The following is a 22,375-nucleotide window of genomic DNA, read 5'->3' on the forward strand; positions in this document are numbered from 1 at the left end:
ACAAGTGGGAGTCCCATCTCATGTTGTTACAGAGCCTAACCCCAAGGTAGTCAAATTCATCCACTACCTCTAAAGGGGTCCCATTCAGAGTGAGATAAGCCTTCCTGAGCTTTCTTTTGGCAGATAATACCATCAGCTTCGTTTTCATGGTATTAACCGTTAATCCACGGTCTTTACAGAAAACACTGAAGCGGTCGAGCAGTTTTTCCAAACCCGAAGGGGTTTTGGACATCAGGAGGGTATCATCCGCAAAGAGGAGTGTAGGGGTTTCTCATCGGCAAGGACAGGGGCATCCAAAGGGTCCTCCCTCAAATGGTCCACCACCCCATTTATAAAGAGGGAGAACAGTGTCGGTGCCATCACGCATCCCTACCGCACCCCTCTATTAACTGGTACCCTCCCTGTCAATTGGCCTTGACTCCCCCAGCGAATCCTTGCATAATTGTCTTCGTGGAGTTTGATGATAAACTGCAACAAGTAACTAGAGAATCCCATATCAAGTAAGACCTCCCAGAGTTTAGCACGTGGAATAACATCGAATGCTGTTTTCAAGTCTATGAAAGCCAGGTACAAACTACCCTTGGTGATAGACACTGACTTCCAATAGACTGCACAGAACCGGAAAACCTGGTCCATCGCACCTACATTACGCCTAAACCCCGCCTGAAAGTGGCTCAGAATGTCATTATCTGTAAGCCATAACTCTGTTCGGTTTATGATGACCCTGCCAACTACCTTTTGGATGGTATCGATTAAACTTATTGGTCTGTAGTTGGCAGGGTCCTCTCTATCACCTTTCTTGTATATAGTGATAACTTCCTCACCCTTCCAGGATTCAGGGACAGGGTGGCCGTGCTGAATTAAATTCATTAAACAGGCTATAAAGTCTGCCCATAGTTTGGGGTCGTGCAGTAGCAAATCCCCCGGCAGGCCATCTGGGCCAGCCGCTTTACCTGGTAATATTTTTAAAATAGCATCCTGGACTTCTCGCTGGGAGAACGACTCTTCCTTGATACCTATCTTCATGCAGGGCGCGTTTAGGGGTTCCATAGCTGGAGATGTTGTTTGACCTTCAACGCTATCCTCGCAATAGAGTTTTAAAAAATGGGAGTACCATTGATGTTCGTTTATATGATTTAAAATTGGCTCTACCCCCCTTCTATCAAGAGCATTAATCAATTTCCAAAAAATAATTGAATTTTTCCCATAGACTGCGGCCTTAAGCTGCTGCCAATGCTCCTCCTCCCAATCTTTCTTAGCTGATGTTATACTACTGTGATACTCCTTTCTCGCTAAGCGGACTGCTGTGGGATCCTTACTTTTTATAGCTAGCATGATGGCTTTCCTCTTTTTCCTACAGTTTGCCGTATACCAGGGGTTACTCTTAAGGGATTTTTGGTTTAACGTGGATATCCCCTGTAACCTCTTAGAGAAAAATTCTCCTATTTTATCTGTTACATTTTTATACAAAATTGGCAAGTTTGATCCCGGGGAGTTAGGTGCTACTGGAGCAATGGCTAGAAGGCTACAAGTTTCGACTATAACTAGCTCTTTAATGCTATTAAGTTTCTTCTCTTCACACCTAACCACATTCCATTTTAATTTCCGGTTACAATTAGTGGGAAAGACCTCTTTAGTAATCATCTCTGGATTTCCACTTTTGCCGATCCCATTTGCCCAGTGGATTTCCATACATAATGGATTATGCTCACTATCTGTTGATTGCCTAACCTCCATGTCAACTAGGTTTGACCATGATTGTGTGTCCATAAAAATATAATCCATTCGAGATGGGCAGCTTATCCTATTATAAGTCATTGCTCCATCACGATCTGAGATGGTCCGCCCGTTGAGAGCCCGTAGATTATGTTCTAAAGCTAGAGCATTCAACTGGATTGCTCTGGCTGTCCATTTCTTAATGGGTGCAAGGACTAGGGGAGGTATAGTCTGCCTCCAATCCTCCGAGTTAAAACCCAACACCTCTTCATCATCCAGGGGTTCAAAAGTGCAATTAAAATCCCCCCCACTAGTATTTTGGATATAGGTGGAATATCTGATAACCTCAGATCTAACAACTCTATTGTTGGCGAAATTAAACCACCCTGAAGACCTCTTGCATAAACACAAAAGAGTTCAAAGATGATACCCCCAGACGGGCTCTTTAAGGAGATGTGTAAAATATCATTAGAGTCAACTTTATGAGTGGTAACAACACAGTTCAGATTCACCTTTACCCAAATATGCAGGCCACCAGACGGGCGACCTCTCCTCACCGTGACTGCAGGAATAAAATAGGTCGAGTACCCATTTTTATATTGCGGGGACAAACACCAGATTTCTTGGAACATGCATATGTGGAAAGTATTAGTAAAATCGTTCCAATCGGGATTAACGAGATTTTTTTTTAATCCTGCTATGTTCCAAGACAGAACATTAATGGAGATAGGGGGTACAGATGGTTCCTTGATTATAACTGGAGTACTGGATCCCCTTTCTCCTAAACCAGGACTAGTAGTTCCCAAATTGGCTATATCATCCCTGACAATTTTAGATCCTTCCCCAAGGGTAACTAACATCTCCCTCTTTCTCGTTTGTCCAGAAGGCTGGGTTGGAAGTCAGTCAACTCCCTCCAGTCCACTGTAACGATTGTAACAGGGGATTAGGGGATAATTGAGCTGTGGACCAAGCCATTCCCCATTAAACTGATTACCACCTGGGATGGACCTCCCACCTCCTCTTCGTACTATGTTCCAACCTCCGTCGTCACCCACACCCCAATTAAGAGTATTCTGATCCCTTAAGGGCTCGGGCCTCATCCCTCCCCTCCCATAATTGGAAGCCCTCAACCAGCTCCACCTATTGTCATGATGTTCCGTAGACATATAGAAATATGACAGGGGTTTAACCATGATCGAGGAATTGTTGTGACATGGGGGCCCAGAGCAAATATGCTCCACCAATCGCGGGTCCTCAAATGTTACCACAACACAGTCTCCCGGTAGACTTTTCTTGTCCTCTCCTACCCATGGTGCTCTCTCCACCATAAGCATTTTATTGTTAATATTAGGAGGAGGAGGAATATTCCTGTCTAACCAATGGCATACTTTATTTTTGAGGGCCCAGAAGGGTTCAGAAAAGGCAGGGGCAAGCTCAGGGACGCCTGTTAGAACTATCACATAGGGACAGGCGTCAGGTGGTAAACTGATGTTCCGACGTAACTTCGGTTTCTCGAAGTGTGATAAAGAGGGTTTGGGGGCTAAAATGGTAGGGCCAGCTACAGTCTGAGGTTTAATAGGTACGTTAGTTGCTGGCTGATTGGAACTAACTTTATTGCCCTTGGGGGTTGGGGTTTTGGGTGGGCGGGTCTTGGGGGTGGGGTTATCCTCTACAGATTGATTCTTAGCCAAGTGCGGAAGACTACGCGTGGGGGCCGGTGCATTAGAAACCCTTTGGACGGAGTTTTTTTCCCAGGGTTTTAGTTCCTGGAGCAGAGCCTGGAGCTGATGTTCTATGCCCTGGAGTCTAGTCTCCAAGGGCAAAAGTAGAGACCTGATAAGCTCTGTTAGGGAACTTATAAGTGGAGCATTTTTATCCTCCGAATCTTCTGAGGATTCTTCAAGGCTACTATCATCAAGGATACTGACCAAACTACTATTCGAGACTGTATCATCCGGGATGCCCAATGGTAGAGGGTGAGATATATACTGTACACTTTCTCTCCCTGTGTTGGGACCCGACGAAACCCTCCCCACATTGGTGCTGCCACTGGCATCGGCCACAGCACCGGTGCATCCCAACATATCTAAATTGACTATATTGTCACCATTATCTTTGGGGGATGTTTGAATTGATTTGGGAAATGCACCTTCCAATATACCCCTTTCAGTGAGGGTATTCTCACGGTGAACAATAGCTGGAATGGATATTAAATTGTTAACCAAAGTGGGCGATGTTGAAGAGGACATGGGAGGTGGGTCCAAAAAAGTTAAATGGGTACTAATGGAAGCCACTAGACACCAGTTTTTTTTAAATGTTGGTGTTAGGGAGTGGCCCCTTGGGCAAGGGTCACTCCCCTTTTATGGGGGTGAATATATTGGCTGTTTCTGCCTTATGCTTTTAGGCTCACCTACCCCCCAGTTTAGCTAGTGGATTATGTGTGGACTAGTGCATTATTTGCATATGTGATTGTAATGTTTTATTTCCCCTTTTTAGGTCTCAGCTAGCGATGGCTGCGCTTGCGCAGTCTCGCTGGCGAGATTTAATGAGATAGATGGAACATCACTAGCGAGGTTAAGCCCCGCCCCTCTTCTCCATTGGCAGGTCTCCTAAATGGTGGCCAGCCATTGGAGAAGAGGTCCTAGTGGCGTTCTTCTTTCTCTTTAAGCCCTGTCCTTTTCAGATTGGGTTCCTTGACTTACTGCTGAAGTAAAAGGTTTCTTGTCTTCTTTATGGGTCCAGATGGCCCCATAAAGAAGATAAGGAACCTTTTACCCCAGCAGGAAGTCCGGGAGCCAAGTCTGAAAAGGACGGGCTAAAAGAAAAATCTCGCGTCATGGCGAGCTGTTTTTCATCGCTTGTGGCGAGGCGGTGGGTGTTCCATGTTCATTATTTCGCTTTTTCGATGCTGGTCATTTTGCAGACCTTGCGATCGGTGACCTCCAGCTATTCGGCGTCGACGGTGACAGCAGAGTGCGGGGTTAAGTGTGCCCGGGCGCCCCTCCGCAGGAAGACACCAAGCACGAACCCGTCGCACAATCTACCCTCTCGCGCACAAGTTAGAGAGGCCCACATCTGCTCCAAGGGGGGAAACAATCCCCGCCGAACTGGAAGCATCACACGCCAGCCGCCTCCGTGCTCCTCTGGAAAATCCATGTCCGAGGCGCACAGGAGCTGTGGTAGGAAATCTGAAACCGGTGCCGTAACACTGCCGCTCTGGAGAGGTGGGGACAAGTGTAGCAGAGAAAATCCCGAAGCTCAGGGGTCCATTATACCCCGCAATCAATCCGCCACTGGGAGCAAGCACTACCAGAAACAGCAGCCACGTTCACAGACGGCTGGCACGTGTAAATATGCCGAGGCACACAGATCCACAGTATAAAAGTCCGCCTCCAATAAACTAGAAGAAAAGGAAGAAGTGAGTACCTCCGGGCTAAAATGCAGTCTGATTTACAATACAAGCATTCTCCCAAGGCTGCTTATTTGCATGATGAAGACTCCGTGAGATGTTCGTTCAAAAGTCGGAAGTCATTGACCCCTGTATTCTTTCCACCTGCAGGGTGCCGACTGTGCGGAGGTGATGTGTGTTTACGGATGGCGCCGAGGCGTCGATGAGAACTTCACCCCCTCCACTCCCCCCCTCTTTCAGGGTTGTTCGGGAGGTGTGGAAAAGTTCACAGAGGGTCCATTTTCTGTTAGACACCTATGTATCTTCGCTGGTTCTCTGGGTATTTTCCACAAAGGCAACTTTTATTTTCATCCATCGTCTTAGATGGAGCACGGCGCTAACTGTACCAAACATTCCAGACATAACATTCATTTTAACACCAAAGGTGATTGTCACGAGGCATTGTTAAATAAACAAAAAAAAAGATAATTCAGCACCCTGTGCATTGTTTCAGACTTGGCTAACACAGTTACTTTAAAAGCAATATTATTGTAGAGCATGCATTACGTGTAGGTATTGTATACAACCTCCACACCGACGACTAACACATTTAACAACTTAATTTTTTTACACGTCTGTTGCATGTGTTACTTTATTCAAGGGCATTTACTCCAACACGAATGCTATCTGTTGTGTATCATGTCGCAAATAAAGACGCATTTTGAGTCCGATTAATGCAATTAGAGATCAGGTGCCGCATTACACGTGACAAATACGTGTTATAAATTAACATATAGTTAACTGTGGATTGTTTTTGCATAACACACATCTTAGAATTTCTCCCTTATGAAGCACACTGGACGCTTATGACTCACACCCATCTCTCGGCGCGCCTTGTGCCTGGGGTGTGTGTTGTAGTTTTATCACATAGTCTGGCCCACCGCAGGATGCATGTTACCACCACCATTTACCGTAAGGAGCGCCATAGGCCGGAAACGGCAGAGGTACGTTCACTAAGCCTTTGGCTTTAAGGTGCACACCCTCTAAAAGAAGACAAGAAATAACCCCCCTTGCAATTGCCCTGATTGTGGGGGCAAAGACCGCTACTCGGGTCTGGCGCAGAGAGGCAAATACCGCACTCGGTCCAACAAGCATGCTGTTAAGGGTACTTCCTCAATAGGGCAAAACAAGTAATAATCATAAATGTGTAGGCGAAAAATCCTTAAGGCTACACTTCCACCTATCTACTGTCACACACTGCATTTTTTTCTGAGTTGCAAGTTTGCACTACAGTGGGGAACAACAGCGGAACAACTGCAACTCAGTTTTTTCTCTGTTTCGCGATATTTACTTCCCAAATAATGCACTCAAATCACCACGCTAATTCTTCGACACAATACAATGGAACTAACCTGCGGTCAACGTTCTGCAACAAACTACCCCAACACATCCACCACCACATCCACCAACACATCCACCACGACATCCACCACCACCACATCCACCACCACCACATCCACCACCACCACATCCACCACATCCACCACCACATCCACCACACCCACCACCACCACATCCACCACCACCACATCCACCACCACCACATTCACCACCACCACCACATCCACCAGCACTTCCACCACATCCACCACCACATCGAGCACTACATCCACCACCACCACCACATCCACCACCACATCTACCACCACCACCACCACATCCACCACCACCACACCCGCCACCACCACCACATCCACCACCACATCCATCACCACTTCCACCACATCCACCACCACTTCCACCACCACCACATCCACCACCACATCCACCACCACATCCACCACCACCACATCCACCATCACTACCACATCCACCACCACCACATCCACCACACCCACCACCACCACACCCACCACCACCACATCCACCACCACCACATCCACCACATCTATGTGTGTGTGTGTGTGGCTCTGTGTGTGTGGGTGCAAATGCAATAGGTCTTGCATTTGCGAGAGATTAAGCTATTGGCATTGTAAATGACAATGGCATTTATTTATGTGTTTTCAAAACCAACACATAAATAAAAAAATTGTCATTTACAATGCCAATAGCTCTAATTTTTGCAAAGGCGAGACCGTTGCATTGTAAATGCTTGTTATTCTAGTGCAAAGCTTTTGATTCTTGTTTGCAGTTTCCGCAGTGGTTGATCTGTAGTTTTGCGTTGTTGCATTTATTTGGTAAGACATTTTTTTGTTGTTGTGTTTACTCCAAATGAGTATTATTGTCATACACTAATTAATTTTTTGTAAGTGGTGTCATAAAAGCAGCATATTTAGTTAGCATGAAATTCTTTGTGATGTGTTTTGCGTTGTCTTATGTGTTATTTTCTTTTCTTTTCCTTTTTTAGTGGGATATTGTTGGTCCTTTTTTTTTTTAAATGACCTTTATTGCTCAAGACAGCTTGTTTTGTTTATACACAGCACATAGCCTACAACCCACAGGGGCCGGCAGCATGAGTTGGTGACCAAATGAAATATGGGCGAGATGACACAGCCATTTAGCCGACAACCCTGGGGTCCGGCGGCATATTGGGAATAGAGCATGCAGACATATCATAATACTCAGCATAGTAGATAAGTAGGTCAATAGATTTTCCGTTTTCTTTATACATTAGTGCAGGTATATCAACGCATCTCCGGCATCTGCATCAAATGAGCGACAATCTATATCCAAAAGGAGTATCGGCAACAGTTGTGATCGGTGAAAATTGCGTGGACAGGCAACAGTGGGTGTGAACAGCTTGTGCTGGAGATGTCGTTATGTCCTGAATAGGTGTGCAATGGTATAGCTAACTAATGCAGGGGAGCAGGTTCGTGTAGGAGGCTGCATTGGGTTATGGCTGTCGCAGCCAAGACCGTGACGCCAGATGGCCTAATGTGTGTGGAACCCTCAAGTGGCAAGCACGTGAGTGTGTACGCCAGAGGTAAAGGGCGGCACTGGGGTTCGGCCCTCTGATGTCGGGAGGGGGCACTTGCCTTAGCCGTGGCTTGTATTCCAAATGCACAGGAGGTTGTAACATGTTATCGTAGCAGGCGTGTATTGTGGCAGCAGTTTCGTGACATCTCTTGGTATCGTCACGGCATATGAAATGTCTTTGTCTACAGCAGTGAAAGGCCCGGTCGGGTAACGTGACCGGTGATTGAACTAAGACATGAACCAATATATATAAAAAAAATAAAAATAAATGGGTGAGATATTGTTGGTCCTTACTGTGTCTGTGCAGAGTAGGTGGTGGTGAGTCTAGCTGCTTCTGGCAAGTGAGTGGTATAGTTTTGGAGTATATAGGTCTTTGTGTTAAAGCCACATTTTGTTTATTACTTATTTTACAAAGTGTGTGTTGTTGTTGACTTGTTTGACAAGCTACCTTTATTAGTAAGGATTAACGCTAGCCACAGAATTACTGCTCAGCAGGTGGTTGATATGCTTTTTGAGTCATCTTCCTCTGACCATGATTATGAGACTGACAGTGCGTCTGAGGGAGAGGAGGGAGTGCAAGATTCTGGCAGTGAGTTTTCTGTCCATGAGGAATCATCTGATGATGAGGCTACTCTCAGTGTGGATGAGGCTACTCTCAGTGTGGATGAGGCTACTCTCAGTGCAGATGAAGTGCCTGTTTTAGAGGAGGACACTGATGTGTCGATGACGCAGCAAGAGGCATCTGGAATGCAGTCTGGGGCTGCAAGGCTTCCTACTGGAAGTGCTGGACTCTGGGTTGATCCAAACATGATGCAGTCAGTTTTGCCTGCCTTTAGTGGTGATGCAGGGTGTAGAGCAGATTGTGAATTTATTTTGCCTATACATTTTTTTCAGTTGTTTATGGATGATGTATTTTTGGCTGAGATTGTTGAGCAGACTAATTTGTATGCTGAACAGTATTTGAGGGACAACAGTGCCTATTCTACTATTCCACTATTGACCGCCCTGGTTGTTCGTCCACTTTAGGAGTTTCAGAGAAAATTGTGTGGGAACTTGCTAGAGGACTGTTTAACAAAGGTCAACATTTGCACCTTGGTAACTTCTACACTGCTGTGCAATTGTTTAAGGAATTGTTCAAAGTGGACACTCTTGCTTGTGGCACAATCCGCTCTAACAATAAAGGTTACCCAAAAGAGCTTTTTTGCAAAAAGCTTCAGAGGGGAGAAGCAGTGCCTTCCGTAGTGAGGAAATGCTAGCTGTGAAATTTGTGGACAGGAGGGATATGTACATGCTGACTAACATCCATGATGACAGTAATTCACCTGTGACTGTTTGGGGTCAGGTTGCTGAAGTGCGCAAACCTGTGTGCATTGTAGACTATAATAAGCACATGGGTGGTGTCGATAGAGTAGATCAGAGGTTGGAACCTTACACTGCTGTTCGTAAGGCTTACATTTGGTACAAGAAGTTGGCTATCCATCTCTTCAATTTAGCAACTTGTAATGCTTTTGTTGTGTTCAAGGAGTAATCTCCAGTGTCAAAGATGACTTTTTTTCAGTTTCAGGAGTTAGCAATACAGCTGATGGTTTGCAGGCTTAGTGAGTACCACTTTTTTTCCAACAAGAAGGCTGCTGTCATCATTATATGCAGATACCAGTCTTCTATTTGCCAATAACCTTACATCCAACGTGCTGCCTATCATCAGGAAAATCATACATTTTGGTACTTTCTCAATGATAATGATCAACAGGGAAAAGTCTCAGATACTCCCTCTAACTCTAGTCACGAAGCAATCAGTGGAAAAGATGAGTAACAACTCGGTGAAGTATTTCATGATTTAAATTCGTAAGAATTATACACAAGAAAATTGTATTAAAAGACAATAGTGGTCCTAAATAGGGAACCTAACGAACCAGGTTAACAGATGGATGAACCTGCCTCTCTTGATGGGGGTATGTTAGACACTATTAAAATGGTACAGCAGATGTTTATCTATCTATTCACTAACATCCATAAACTACAGGACATGGCCTTTTTCATGAGGCTAAAGTCCCTGCTTCCCAGACTGATTTGGGCTTGGAAGCAACACAGACAATGCTGGGTCATCTTAAGGTTGCCACATGATAAGGGAGGGTTTACGAACCTTCACTATAAAGGCTACTGCTATGTGGCCCAGTCACACTTTGTTGTGTACTGGCACTCTCCAGCATATCACATGTCCTATTGGGTGATTGAGAGGGATCAGGCTGGGTCAGAGTGTAGTTATATTTGAGAGCTTTGTCGCTTTTGAACAATTCCTTACTTCCCCAACACAAGATGTTGCTGTGGTAGAGGTGCTGAGCTACAGAGGTGACTATGCTGGGACTCTTTTTTTAAGGAGGGTACATTTACATCTCTAGATCTCCTAGAAGGGATCCAGAGCGCCACGGCATTAGGTACGCTAACATACATTAGATTGTGACAGGCGAAAGGAGCTGGTTTTCAAACGTTTACAGGTGAACTGCCTGGATCTGGACCACAGACCTAGATGATACACTCTCTGAGCATCAAGGGCTGGGTTTATAATAATATGCCTTCTTCAAGGAGGCCAGTGTGAATATGGCAAATTCTTCACGTTGGTGATGATAGACTGATTTATGCCTTGCATTTAAGGAAAAGACTTTTACGCACAGACAAAATCCATTTCCACGAATTAGACACATAATTTGGTACATTTTTGATTTGTAAGCCATGTTTACTGTACAGCAGTGCTGCAGCGCGGAATAGGTTGCCAATGCTATGGCTGCTCATAGATGCGAGCCAACTTCTTCTATTTAGAATGGCGCCCTTCTTTCCAATTGGGCATTTGAACTCAAACTCTCTTGGTTTCTCACTGGCCTTTCCCTTGTCGCCTCTTGCGCCCTGCTTCTGCTGTGCCCTTTGTCTACCACCCGCAAGGGGGGAGGGGGTTATCCACCCTCCATCTAGGGTCGGCTGTGCTTCACAGTCGGCGGTTGCTTCTGGAAGGCGGTAGCAGAAGTCACACAAATGCCTTTTGATCTATTGTTACTGTGTTATTGATAGATTATGTATTATGTAGCAGAAATGTCGGCCCTACCAAAGACATATGGCTGCGCTGCTGCTATTGGCTTAACACAGAAGAGCCTTGGCATGGCTAAGAGGTCCATTGCTTGATTAAAAGACTGGATACCTAAGTTTTGCAACAACTCCACGGATACTCATCTCTGCAGCCCATTACAGAAAAGCAATGTGATATACAAGGGCCTTAAAGAACTTACCTTGAGCGTGCTGCTGCGACGACAAACAACACTTGGAGATAACAGTCTGTGGGAAACATTAGGTGTGCCATACTCCACAATAGGAGCAGGGAGCTCGTCTCTTGCAGAGACATCTGAATGCTTTGAGACTCTAGAGTTTATGTATTGGCGAACTATATAGAACTGGGAATCAACCTTGAAATATGTGGACCCCACTGCATTAATATATGATATTGAGAAGTGTAAAACATGAACAATGTGCAACAAGTAATGGGAAAATGTGGACATGGACACTCAACGTGGTTTTTGTTTTTTGTGTTTATGATATTATGATGGAAAGTTATAATGACGTTTAAAGAATCAACTGCCCTACGTGAGCACTGCTCAAGCCCATTTTATGATGAAGAGTTTTGTATGGTTCAAACATAAATGGCTGTTTCTTAAAGCTCTTCGATAGATGGCTAACTGCATCATAGTATGCACTAGATAGACCTCTTCACCCAAACGTTGTGAATCTGAAGACAACTCCAATTAAAAAATGTGTTGGGAAAGTTGAGTAGACATCTTCAGTTCATGCTCTCAGTATCTATAACTCATTCCTTTTGACACTAGTAGGTGCATGTAAGTTTCACAAGATGTGGAACATTTATATGCTTGTTGTTGGAATTAGGTAGCCTGGCCTAGGGCAAGACTAACATCTAGAGGCACAGTGTAAAGGTTGCAGACCACCCAAAAGTAATTTCACGCAATAGCACTCAAAAAGAAAAACACTACACCAAAATTTATATGAAAATACGTGTTGCTTTATATAAAAATAATATGCTCTGTGTTGTCACGTCAGTAATTCACATATAAATAATTCAAATCAGTTTAGATCACTTTCAGGGTTAGCAATTACACGTTTTAAATCATTAGCAAATAATCACTTTTTAAATTACTAGCAGTCACTGTATTTCTGAATTCTTATCACACTTTTACATTCGGATAAACTGTACTTCAGGTTCAATCAGGCTAATTATTAACCCGCTAGAATCTTGGGAGAAAGCTACTACTCTCTATAAGCCCAAACAGATATCATCCCAGGAGTAGCATTTTGTTTTAAACAGGATGACTGACCTTAAGTATTTACATCACATCACTAAATTTCCTGTTAGTTAACTATTCATTTACTGTACTCTGCGCACCTTATCCTAACTCTTAACACCGCATTACTTTAAAGGTTGGCAAGAGCTACACATAAATCAGTTCAGAGCAACACCCTGTTGCATGGATAACAGTACAGCTTTTCTTCTATTCCTCTCTCCAAAGCAACTGGTTAAGAACCACTCAGATCAATAGTTTATTAAGACCTGCCAGAGTTCCCTTAGGTAGAAGGCTCTTTCCCCTTACACTACCACCTTACTTGCATTTCAGGGTCCTGAGTTGTCAGAGAGCGAGTGGAGCGGGTCATGTGCCAGGTTAGGGATGTTTAGCACTAGCCAGGCACCTCAGTCTCCAGGACACCAGCGTTCCCCTCTCCCACTCGAGCGAGTTCCTCTGGTAGCGCTCGAGCGGGAATGGATTTCAACCGCTTCACTAGGAGTCAGCCGGCTCCTCTGTTTCTCGCCTCTCACTCGCGCCGCTCCTCCGTTTGGCGCTCGAGCGAGGGAGTGAGGCCAAACACCTCCTCAAGCTGCAGCGGTGACCGGCGCTCCTCCGCACACGCTGATGTCGTCGCTCAACGCGCAGCCTCCAGCGAAGGACGCTCTTCTCTCCCGGACCTGCCTTCTCCTATCCGGCCCCGCCTCACGGAGCCCGGCAGCGCAATGGGCATGCGCGAAAGGCGAGTGTTTCACCGCCTGAGGTCGCGCTTTGCAATCGTCGCCGCCTTCCTTTTCCGCCCCCTTGGACACTGACGAGGGCTTGCGCAGTCCGCTCCTCACCTCAGAGCTTCCGATCACAGCTCCACAACAGCCCCGCTTTGCCCACACCGAGGCAGGGACAGCACGGCCAGCTGAACAGCCGTTTCTGCTCCTTCAATAATCCCCTGCCGACCCAGGTGTAGAACCGCTTGTGGTCCCGCTGTCTCCGCTTCTCCAGCCCTGGTGGTCTCAGGTAGGGGGACGGTCACAGAAGGGTTTTGGCACCAGGGGGGGCGCGATTCCCACAGTTGGGCAGCACTGGGGTACAAGCAGAGCAAAGAGAGGGCACCAGGATAAGCCCCTCTCCGTGGGAGAGTCCTTCTTCACAGTCTCTTCAGAATCAAGCTGCTGAGCAGAGGACTGCGCTCCGCAGCGCTGCAGTCTCCTTCTCCTATAGACTTCCCCTTTATATTTTAGAAAGGGGCAAGTTAGGCGCCCAGGGTCTCCAGAAACTTCCCACAGCGGGGCCAGGACAAATAACTAAAAGGGGAGTTGGGGGTTTGGACCAAATAGGCAGCTTCCCAGTTCAGGAGGTCAACCCTAAGTCTAACCTTTCCCACCCTTAGCTACCACCTGTCCTCCAGCTGACTTCCACAGGTAGACAAAATGGCTGCCCCGCATTCCGCCTTATATAGGCTGCCCTACAGTGGTCCAGAATGGACCAGAAGGTTCTGGAATGCCCTATGTTAGGCTATGGCCAAGTTCTGTGTGTGACAGTTAGGGCAGTTGGTGGCCACCATTTTAGGTGGTGCCAACTTTCCTGTCAGAACAGGCCTCTGGGCCTCAGGTAAAAGATTATGAGGGGGGAGAAAACACCTATCCCCCTGACCAACACCTACAAAAAGTCAGTAGACCCAAAAATTAACAAGGGTATGAGGGGCAAAAAGGGGACAAAATAAATAAAAATTAGGAGGGACTTCGCCAAAAAGTCAGACAGGTCTAACACGCGTCCCCCCCAGCTGAAAGTGGGGAGAACTACCCAACCCCTTGGGAGTCCTCATCACTAAGGCGGAAATACCTGGAGAGACCGTCTGCATTGGCGTGGTCCACTCCAGGCCGATGTTCCACCCGGAAGTCCATTCCCTGTAGGGATATGGACCACCTCAACAACTTGGGATTTTCCCCCTTCATTTGCATCAGCCAACGAAGGGGTCGGTGGTCGGTCTGAACCAGGAAGTGCGAGCCAAAGAGGTATGGCCGCAGCTTCTTCAGAGCCCACACCACCGCAAAAGCTTCCCTCTCAATGGCACTCCACTTCTGTTCCCGGGGAAGTAGTCTCCTGGATAAGAAGACTATAGGTTGATCCAGGCCCTCTTCATTGAGTTGCGATAACACTGCCCCAATGCCATGTTCGGATGCATCTGTTTGCACAATAAACTCCTTGGAGAAATTGGGAGCCTTCAGGACCGGTGCTTCGCACATTGCCTGCTTCAACTTTTCAAAGGCTCGCTGACAAGCCTTTGTCCAAACTACCCGTCGAGGTTGTTTCCTAGAGGTGAGCTCTGTGAGGGGCGCTACAATAGTGCCATACCCCTTCACAAAGCGACGGTAGTAACCTGTGAGGCCCAGGAAAGCTCGGACCTCAGTCTGTGTCTTGGGGGGTTCCCAGGCCATGATTGCCTCAATCTTCGCCTGTAGGGGTTGCACGGACCCCCTACCCACCAAGTGTCCAAGGTACACAACCGACCCCTGCCCAATCTGGCATTTGCTGGCTTTGATGGTCAATCCAGCTTGTTTCAGCGCCTGGAGAACTGCTTGCAAATGTTGCAAGTGGTCCTCCCAACTGCTACTGAAGACAGCAATGTCATCCAGGTAAGCAGCCGAGAATCCCTCCATTCCAGAGAGGACCTGGTTCACCAGTCGCTGAAATGTGGCAGGAGCGTTCTTGAGACCAAAGGGCATCACGCAGAACTGGAAGTGTCCCTCGGGCGTGGAAAAGGCTGACCTTTCCCTTGCTCCATCTGTCAAGGAGATCTGCCAGTACCCTGAAGTGAGGTCAAAGGTACTGAGGTATTGGGCAGCTCCTAGCCGGTCAATTAACTCATCCGCCCTGGGGATTGGATGAGCATCAGTTTTGGTAACTGAGTTCAGTCCTCGGTAATCCACACAGAACCTCAGTTCTGGTGTGGTGCCCGGTGGGGCGGCTTTTGGGACTAGCACCACCGGACTGGACCAAGGGCTGCTGGACGGTTCTATCACTCCTAGCTCCAACATCTTGGCAACTTCGCCATGGATGCTAGCCTTCACCTTGTCCGACAGCCTATAGGTCTTGGATTTCACTGGGGGGCTGTCTCCTGTGTCCACATCATGGGTACACAGGTGGGTTCTTCCTGGGACAAGGGAAAACAGTGAAGAGTACTGCCCCAATACCTGTCGGCAGTCCTCTCGTTGCTCAGGAGTGAGAGACGGGGAGAGAATCACTCCCTCCACCGACCCATCCTTCTCTTGACATGAAAAGAGGTCTGGGAGAGGCTCGCTTTCTGCTTCCTCAGCACCATCAGTCACCAACATCAGGATGACCTCTGGCCTCTCATGGTGGGGTTTGAGGCGATTGGCATGCAGCACCCGTAGGGGCTGCCTCGGGGTCTTAAGATCCACCAAGTAAGTGGCCTTACCCTTTTTCTCCAACACCTCAAAGGGGCCTGTCCAACGATCCTGAAGGGCACTTAGCTCTCCAGGTTCCATCACCCAGACTTTCTGGCCAGGCTCCAACTCCACCGGGTGAGCATTCTGATCGTACCATTCCTTCATGACTGCCTGACTGGCCTCCAAGTTGTCAGCAGCCTGCTTCCACAACTTGGCCATCTGGCTTCTGAAGGCCAACATGTAGCTCACCACATCCTGGGGAGGTTTTCTGGGAGACTTCTCCCATCCTTCCTTCACCAGGCTGAGAGGCCCACGCACTGGGTGCCCATACAACAATTCAAATGGGCTGAAGCCCACTCCTTTCTGTGGCACCTCCCTGTAGGAGAACAGTAAGCAAGGTAGGAGGATGTCCCACTTCCTCCGTAAACTCTCTGGCAGACTTCTTATCATGCCCTTCAGGGTCTTATTGAACCTCTCAACCAGTCCATTGGACTGGGGGTGATAAGGAGTGGTGAACCGGTAGGTCACCCCACACTCCTTCCACATAGTCCGCATGTAAGCAGACAGGAAGTTAGTCCCCCTGTCAGACACAACCTCCTTTGGGAATCCTACCCTAGTAAAGATTCCCATCAGGGCCCTAGCCACCACAGGTGCAGTAACAGTCCTCAGAGGGATGGCCTCTGGGTACCGTGTGGCATGATCCACCAGAACCAGGATGAACCTGTGACCAGCTGTTGTTGGTGGATCCAATGGCCCTACAATGTCGATGCCCACCCTTTCAAAGGGGGTGCTAACGACAGGAAGTGGTTCCAGGGGAGCCTTTAGCTTCACCCCTGTCTTCCCACTGGCCTGGCAGGATACACATGTCCTACAGTATGTGTTGGACGCCGCTTTCATCTGAGGCCAGTAAAAGTGGAGAACAAGCCGTGCAAAGGTCTTGTCCTGGCCTAAGTGTCCTGCCAGTGGTATCGCATGAGCCAATTCCAGCAGAAAGGCTCGGTATTGCTGCGGGACCACCAAGGCCCTTGATGAGCCAGGTAGAGGAACCTTAGGTTCACTGTAGAGGAGGCCATCCTCCCAGTAAATATGGTGGTGTCCCGTAGCATCACCTGCTGCTTGGGCTTCAGCCTGACGCCTCAGTCCCTCAAGGGTAGGGCACTCCCTCTGCCCCTTACAGAATTCCTCTCTGGTAGGGCCTCCCTCCACATGCCATTCAGCAGGGATGGGCAAATCCTCCAGAGAGTCTACTTCCCCCTCCACGGACTCCTGGCCTACCACTGCAGGTGGCCGATCTGTCACATGGGGCGTGGAAGCAGGAGCAGGCTGTCCCTGTCTCCGTTTCTGACCCTTTTTAGCAGCGGGTTGGGCCATTGTTCCAGGCTCCAACCCAGGCGAACTCCCTCTTCGGGCAGTCGCAGACCTTGTGCTGACACAGGCCCAGTTAGGTGTACCCAGCATCGCAGAATGCGTCCGGTATTCCACCTCTCTCCAAGTGTTGTGTTCCATGTCATTCCCCAACAGACAATCGACTGGCACGGCAGGGCTTACGGCAACTCGAAGTGAACCTGCAACCCCCTCCCACTCAAAGGGAACCTCAGCCACTGGATAGTGGCCCATTCTGCCGTCAGCCATCGCGGCGGGGTGGAGTACATTAGGAACAACCTGCTCTGGGGACACCAGCTGACTTCTCACCATAGTCATGCTGGCTCCTGTATCCCTCAGAGCCTCCCCTCTCTGGCCATTGATGGTAACCCATTGCCCATACTTTGTAGTATTTGGGGGCACCTGGATCTTTGGCACCATCTCCCGCTCTCCCAGGGACACTAAGGTGACACCCGCCCACTCACCCCCCTTATCTAAGGGCAACTCCTCCCCGAGCGCTACACTAGCTACTCCCGGTGACTTTCCTCCGGTGGGAGGGGGTGGTCTCTTTGGGCATCTGACATCTCCCTTATAATGTCCAACGCCACCGCATTCAAAACAGTGGGGAACCCTGGGCTGCTGGCTTTGGCCAGGATAAGGGTTCCGGGGCGGGTTTGCCCTAGGGGTGAAACCTGCTCCCTTCCCTTGGAAGTTATTTTGGGGACCTTTAGAGAACTCTTTCTTTTTCTCCCCCCCCTCCTTCTTCTGGGGGGCGCCCTGTCCGGCTTTTTGAGATTCCCCTCCAGTCCCCTTGGAGGACACCCGAGTACTTGTCCAGATGTCCGCCTCCTCTGCAAGCTTCCGGGGATTGGTCAGCTTGCTGTCTACCAGGTGTTGGCGCAGCTCGGGAAAACATTTCTCGAGGAGGTGTTCTTTCAAAAATAGATTGTACAGCCCCTCATAATCCTTTACCTCACTGCCCTTGACCCAACCCTCTAAGGCCTTTCTGGCATAATCAAGGAAGTCCACCCAGTTCTGAGTGCCCATCTTGTGACTCCCCCTAAACTTCTGTCGGTACCTCTCTGGGGTGAGCCCGAACTTCCTCAATAACGCCAACTTCATGGTGGGGTAGTTTGTCTGTTCCTCTGGATCCAGGGCCAGCAAGGTGTCCCGACCAGCAGGAGGCATGTACTTGTACAAACTACCCCCCCAGTGCTTCTCCTGCACTCCATGAACCTTCAAAGAAACCTCATAAGCGGCCAGCCACTTAGCTACATCATCCCCCTGACTGAAACTCGCTATCAGGTCCTTTGGGATATAGGGTTTGGTCTCCCTGGCTGACTCTTTTGGTTCGCTGCCACCATTCCTAACAGGAGAGGACCCCCGTCGCAGACTTTGGAGCTCCAGTTCCTTCAGTCTAAACTCATGGACCATCCTCCTCTCCTCTTTCTCCTGCTCCAACTTAGCCAACTCCCACTTTAGCTGTCTTTTCTCTCTCCTATCGGTGAGCTCGGCTTCTGTTAGGCTTCTCCCAGAGATGCTACTGCCCTTACTGGAATAGGACATTGGTTTGGTGAGTAAGTTTTCCCCCTCATCGCGGAATAACTCTTCTACCTCCCCCAGCATGTCCTGGTCAACCTCTTCATCCTCCTCCTTTGTCTCTTGGTGTGCCTCCACCCAGGCCCTAAGGCTAGTCTGGAGCTCCCCCTTCCTGGCACCCTGTTTGAAAAAGACCCCCATTTGTTGGCAGAACATTCTCAATTGGGGCACGGAATAGACTTCCAGGTTTTCCACCGCAAACTCCATTGTGAGACAGGCAAACCTGGATACACACCAGAAATTTTAGAGTGGCAAAGGCAACCTAAAGCCAACTCCACCCACCACCAGGAATAAATTTAGAAAAAACAAAAAGACTAATTGAGAGGGCCGCAAGGAGAAAACTCCTGGTGTAGGTTAGGTGTATTACGTCAAATTACTAGTAAGTAGCTGCAACCAAGTCCGCAATCCCACCGCTAGGCACCAATATGTTGGAATTAGGTAGCCTGGCCTAGGGCAAGACTAACATCTAGAGGCACAGTGTAAAGGTTGCAGACCACCCAAAAGTAATTTCACGCAATAGCACTCAAAAAGAAAAACACTACACCAAAATTTATATGAAAATACGTGTTGCTTTATATAAAAATAATATGCTCTGTGTTGTCACGTCAGTAATTCACATATAAATAATTCAAATCAGTTTAGATCACTTTCAGGGTTAGCAATTACACGTTTTAAATCATTAGCAAATAATCACTTTTTAAATTACTAGCAGTCACTGTATTTCTGAATTCTTATCACACTTTTACATTCGGATAAACTGAACTAGGTTCAATCAGGCTAATTATTAACCCGCTAGAATCTTGGGAGAAAGCTACTACTCTCTATAAGCCCAAACAGATATCATCCCAGGAGTAGCATTTTGTTTTAAACAGGATGACTGACCTTAAGTATTTACATCACATCACTAAATTTCCTGTTAGTTAACTATTCATTTACTGTACTCTGCGCACCTTATCCTAACTCTTAACACCGCATTACTTTAAAGGTTGGCAAGAGCTACACATAAATCAGTTCAGAGCAACACCCTGTTGCATGGATAACAGTACAGCTTTTCTTCTATTCCTCTCTCCAAAGCAACTGGTTAAGAACCACTCAGATCAATAGTTTATTAAGACCTGCCAGAGTTCCCTTAGGTAGAAGGCTCTTTCCCCTTACACTACCACCTTACTTGCATTTCAGGGTCCTGAGTTGTCAGAGAGCGAGTGGAGCGGGTCATGTGCCAGGTTAGGGATGTTTAGCACTAGCCAGGCACCTCAGTCTCCAGGACACCAGCGTTCCCCTCTCCCACTCGAGCGAGTTCCTCTGGTAGCGCTCGAGCGGGAATGGATTTCAACCGCTTCACTAGGAGTCAGCCGGCTCCTCTGTTTCTCGCCTCTCACTCGCGCCGCTCCTCCGTTTGGCGCTCGAGCGAGGGAGTGAGGCCAAACACCTCCTCAAGCTGCAGCGGTGACCGGCGCTCCTCCGCACACGCTGATGTCGTCGCTCAACGCGCAGCCTCCAGCGAAGGACGCTCTTCTCTCCCGGACCTGCCTTCTCCTATCCGGCCCCGCCTCACGGAGCCCGGCAGCGCAATGGGCATGCGCGAAAGGCGAGTGTTTCACCGCCTGAGGTCGCGCTTTGCAATCGTCGCCGCCTTCCTTTTCCGCCCCCTTGGACACTGACGAGGGCTTGCGCAGTCCGCTCCTCACCTCAGAGCTTCCGATCACAGCTCCACAACAGCCCCGCTTTGCCCACACCGAGGCAGGGACAGCACGGCCAGCTGAACAGCCGTTTCTGCTCCTTCAATAATCCCCTGCCGACCCAGGTGTAGAACCGCTTGTGGTCCCGCTGTCTCCGCTTCTCCAGCCCTGGTGGTCTCAGGTAGGGGGACGGTCACAGAAGGGTTTTGGCACCAGGGGGGGCGCGATTCCCACAGTTGGGCAGCACTGGGGTACAAGCAGAGCAAAGAGAGGGCACCAGGATAAGCCCCTCTCCGTGGGAGAGTCCTTCTTCACAGTCTCTTCAGAATCAAGCTGCTGAGCAGAGGACTGCGCTCCGCAGCGCTGCAGTCTCCTTCTCCTATAGACTTCCCCTTTATATTTTAGAAAGGGGCAAGTTAGGCGCCCAGGGTCTCCAGAAACTTCCCACAGCGGGGCCAGGACAAATAACTAAAAGGGGAGTTGGGGGTTTGGACCAAATAGGCAGCTTCCCAGTTCAGGAGGTCAACCCTAAGTCTAACCTTTCCCACCCTTAGCTACCACCTGTCCTCCAGCTGACTTCCACAGGTAGACAAAATGGCTGCCCCGCATTCCGCCTTATATAGGCTGCCCTACAGTGGTCCAGAATGGACCAGAAGGTTCTGGAATGCCCTATGTTAGGCTATGGCCAAGTTCTGTGTGTGACAGTTAGGGCAGTTGGTGGCCACCATTTTAGGTGGTGCCAACTTTCCTGTCAGAACAGGCCTCTGGGCCTCAGGTAAAAGATTATGAGGGGGGGAGAAAACACCTATCCCCCTGACCAACACCTACAAAAAGTCAGTAGACCCAAAAATTAACAAGGGTATGAGGGGCAAAAAGGGGACAAAATAAATAAAAATTAGGAGGGACTTCGCCAAAAAGTCAGACAGGTCTAACACTTGTGAAATGTATTTTCAGACCCGTCTAAGAAGGAGCTGCAGCACCTACAGAGTTTTGCCCAATGTGATACGCACACTGTTTCACTTTCTCTTGCACAGAATCTCAGATAATAACTGCACATGCTGTCAAATGTCGTAGAAAGCACAAACATGCTACATTCATGGAACTATATTATAGAGGTTTTATTAGCTTACCCTGATTTCAAGAGCTCGCCAGCCATTATTCTCTACCCGCTTGTACCAGCCGCTGAAGTCCTTCTCAGGAGTCTGTACTCGGTTGTGGATCTGTTTAGGTAGGGTCTGCTTGGAAGCTTGACTTGTGTAGTCTTTGGGACTATTAGCGCACATATCGACAACCGTTCTATGAGTGAAGATTTTATAATATATGTTTGGAGGGAATGTTACCTGCAGACAGAAAGAACGAGTTGTTAAGCTGACGCATCAGTGGGCGCTAAACCACAACGCATGCACACCTATTATTTATTAATTCAGATAAATAAAAGAACTAACTGGCAGAATGCTTGAATTGGTCTTTGACACTAGTAGTTACACTGGACTGCATTCGATGTTATTGTTTTACTTACTGCACCAGATCTGTCTGAGACAAATCACATGCAAATCAGACGTAACCCTGCCCCAATGGGAACAATCCAGATAATCAAAATGTGTTATTTCAATTATGAGCTAGCTTCTTGCCAATACCAAAAGACCTCTGTAAGACAATCAGTCTCTGCACAAATCCTCAACTGCACACAGAACTGTTTTACAGACCAATTCTGCCATCAACACCATGCCTCTTTCATTGAGAGTCTGATTCAGATAGCAATGCCAGTGTCAGCTTAGAAGATATGAATAACTACTACTCCCTCAAAAGTATCCTCACAAATAACTAGACCTCTTCCAAAAAACAAATTCCCAGGGACGAACACTCAGTTTTTTATGTGTTTAGTACTAAAACAGACACCCTACGAATCAT

General features: G+C 47.9%; 1 protein-coding gene across 1 annotated transcript in view; it reads right to left on the reverse strand.

Annotated features, from left to right (window-relative positions):
* Nucleotides 1-22,375, reverse strand: part of C8H11orf65 (chromosome 8 C11orf65 homolog) — a 515,706-nt gene that overhangs the window by 191,700 nt on the left and 301,631 nt on the right. The window contains exon 5 of the mRNA XM_078657052.1: nucleotides 21,595-21,804. Coding sequence (XP_078513178.1) covers nucleotides 21,595-21,804 — 210 coding nt within the window. The remainder of the gene's footprint in view (nucleotides 1-21,594; nucleotides 21,805-22,375) is intronic.

Source organism: Lissotriton helveticus, chromosome 8 (assembly GCF_964261635.1).
Source record: "Lissotriton helveticus chromosome 8, aLisHel1.1, whole genome shotgun sequence".
Classification (NCBI taxonomy): Eukaryota; Metazoa; Chordata; class Amphibia; order Caudata; family Salamandridae; genus Lissotriton; species Lissotriton helveticus.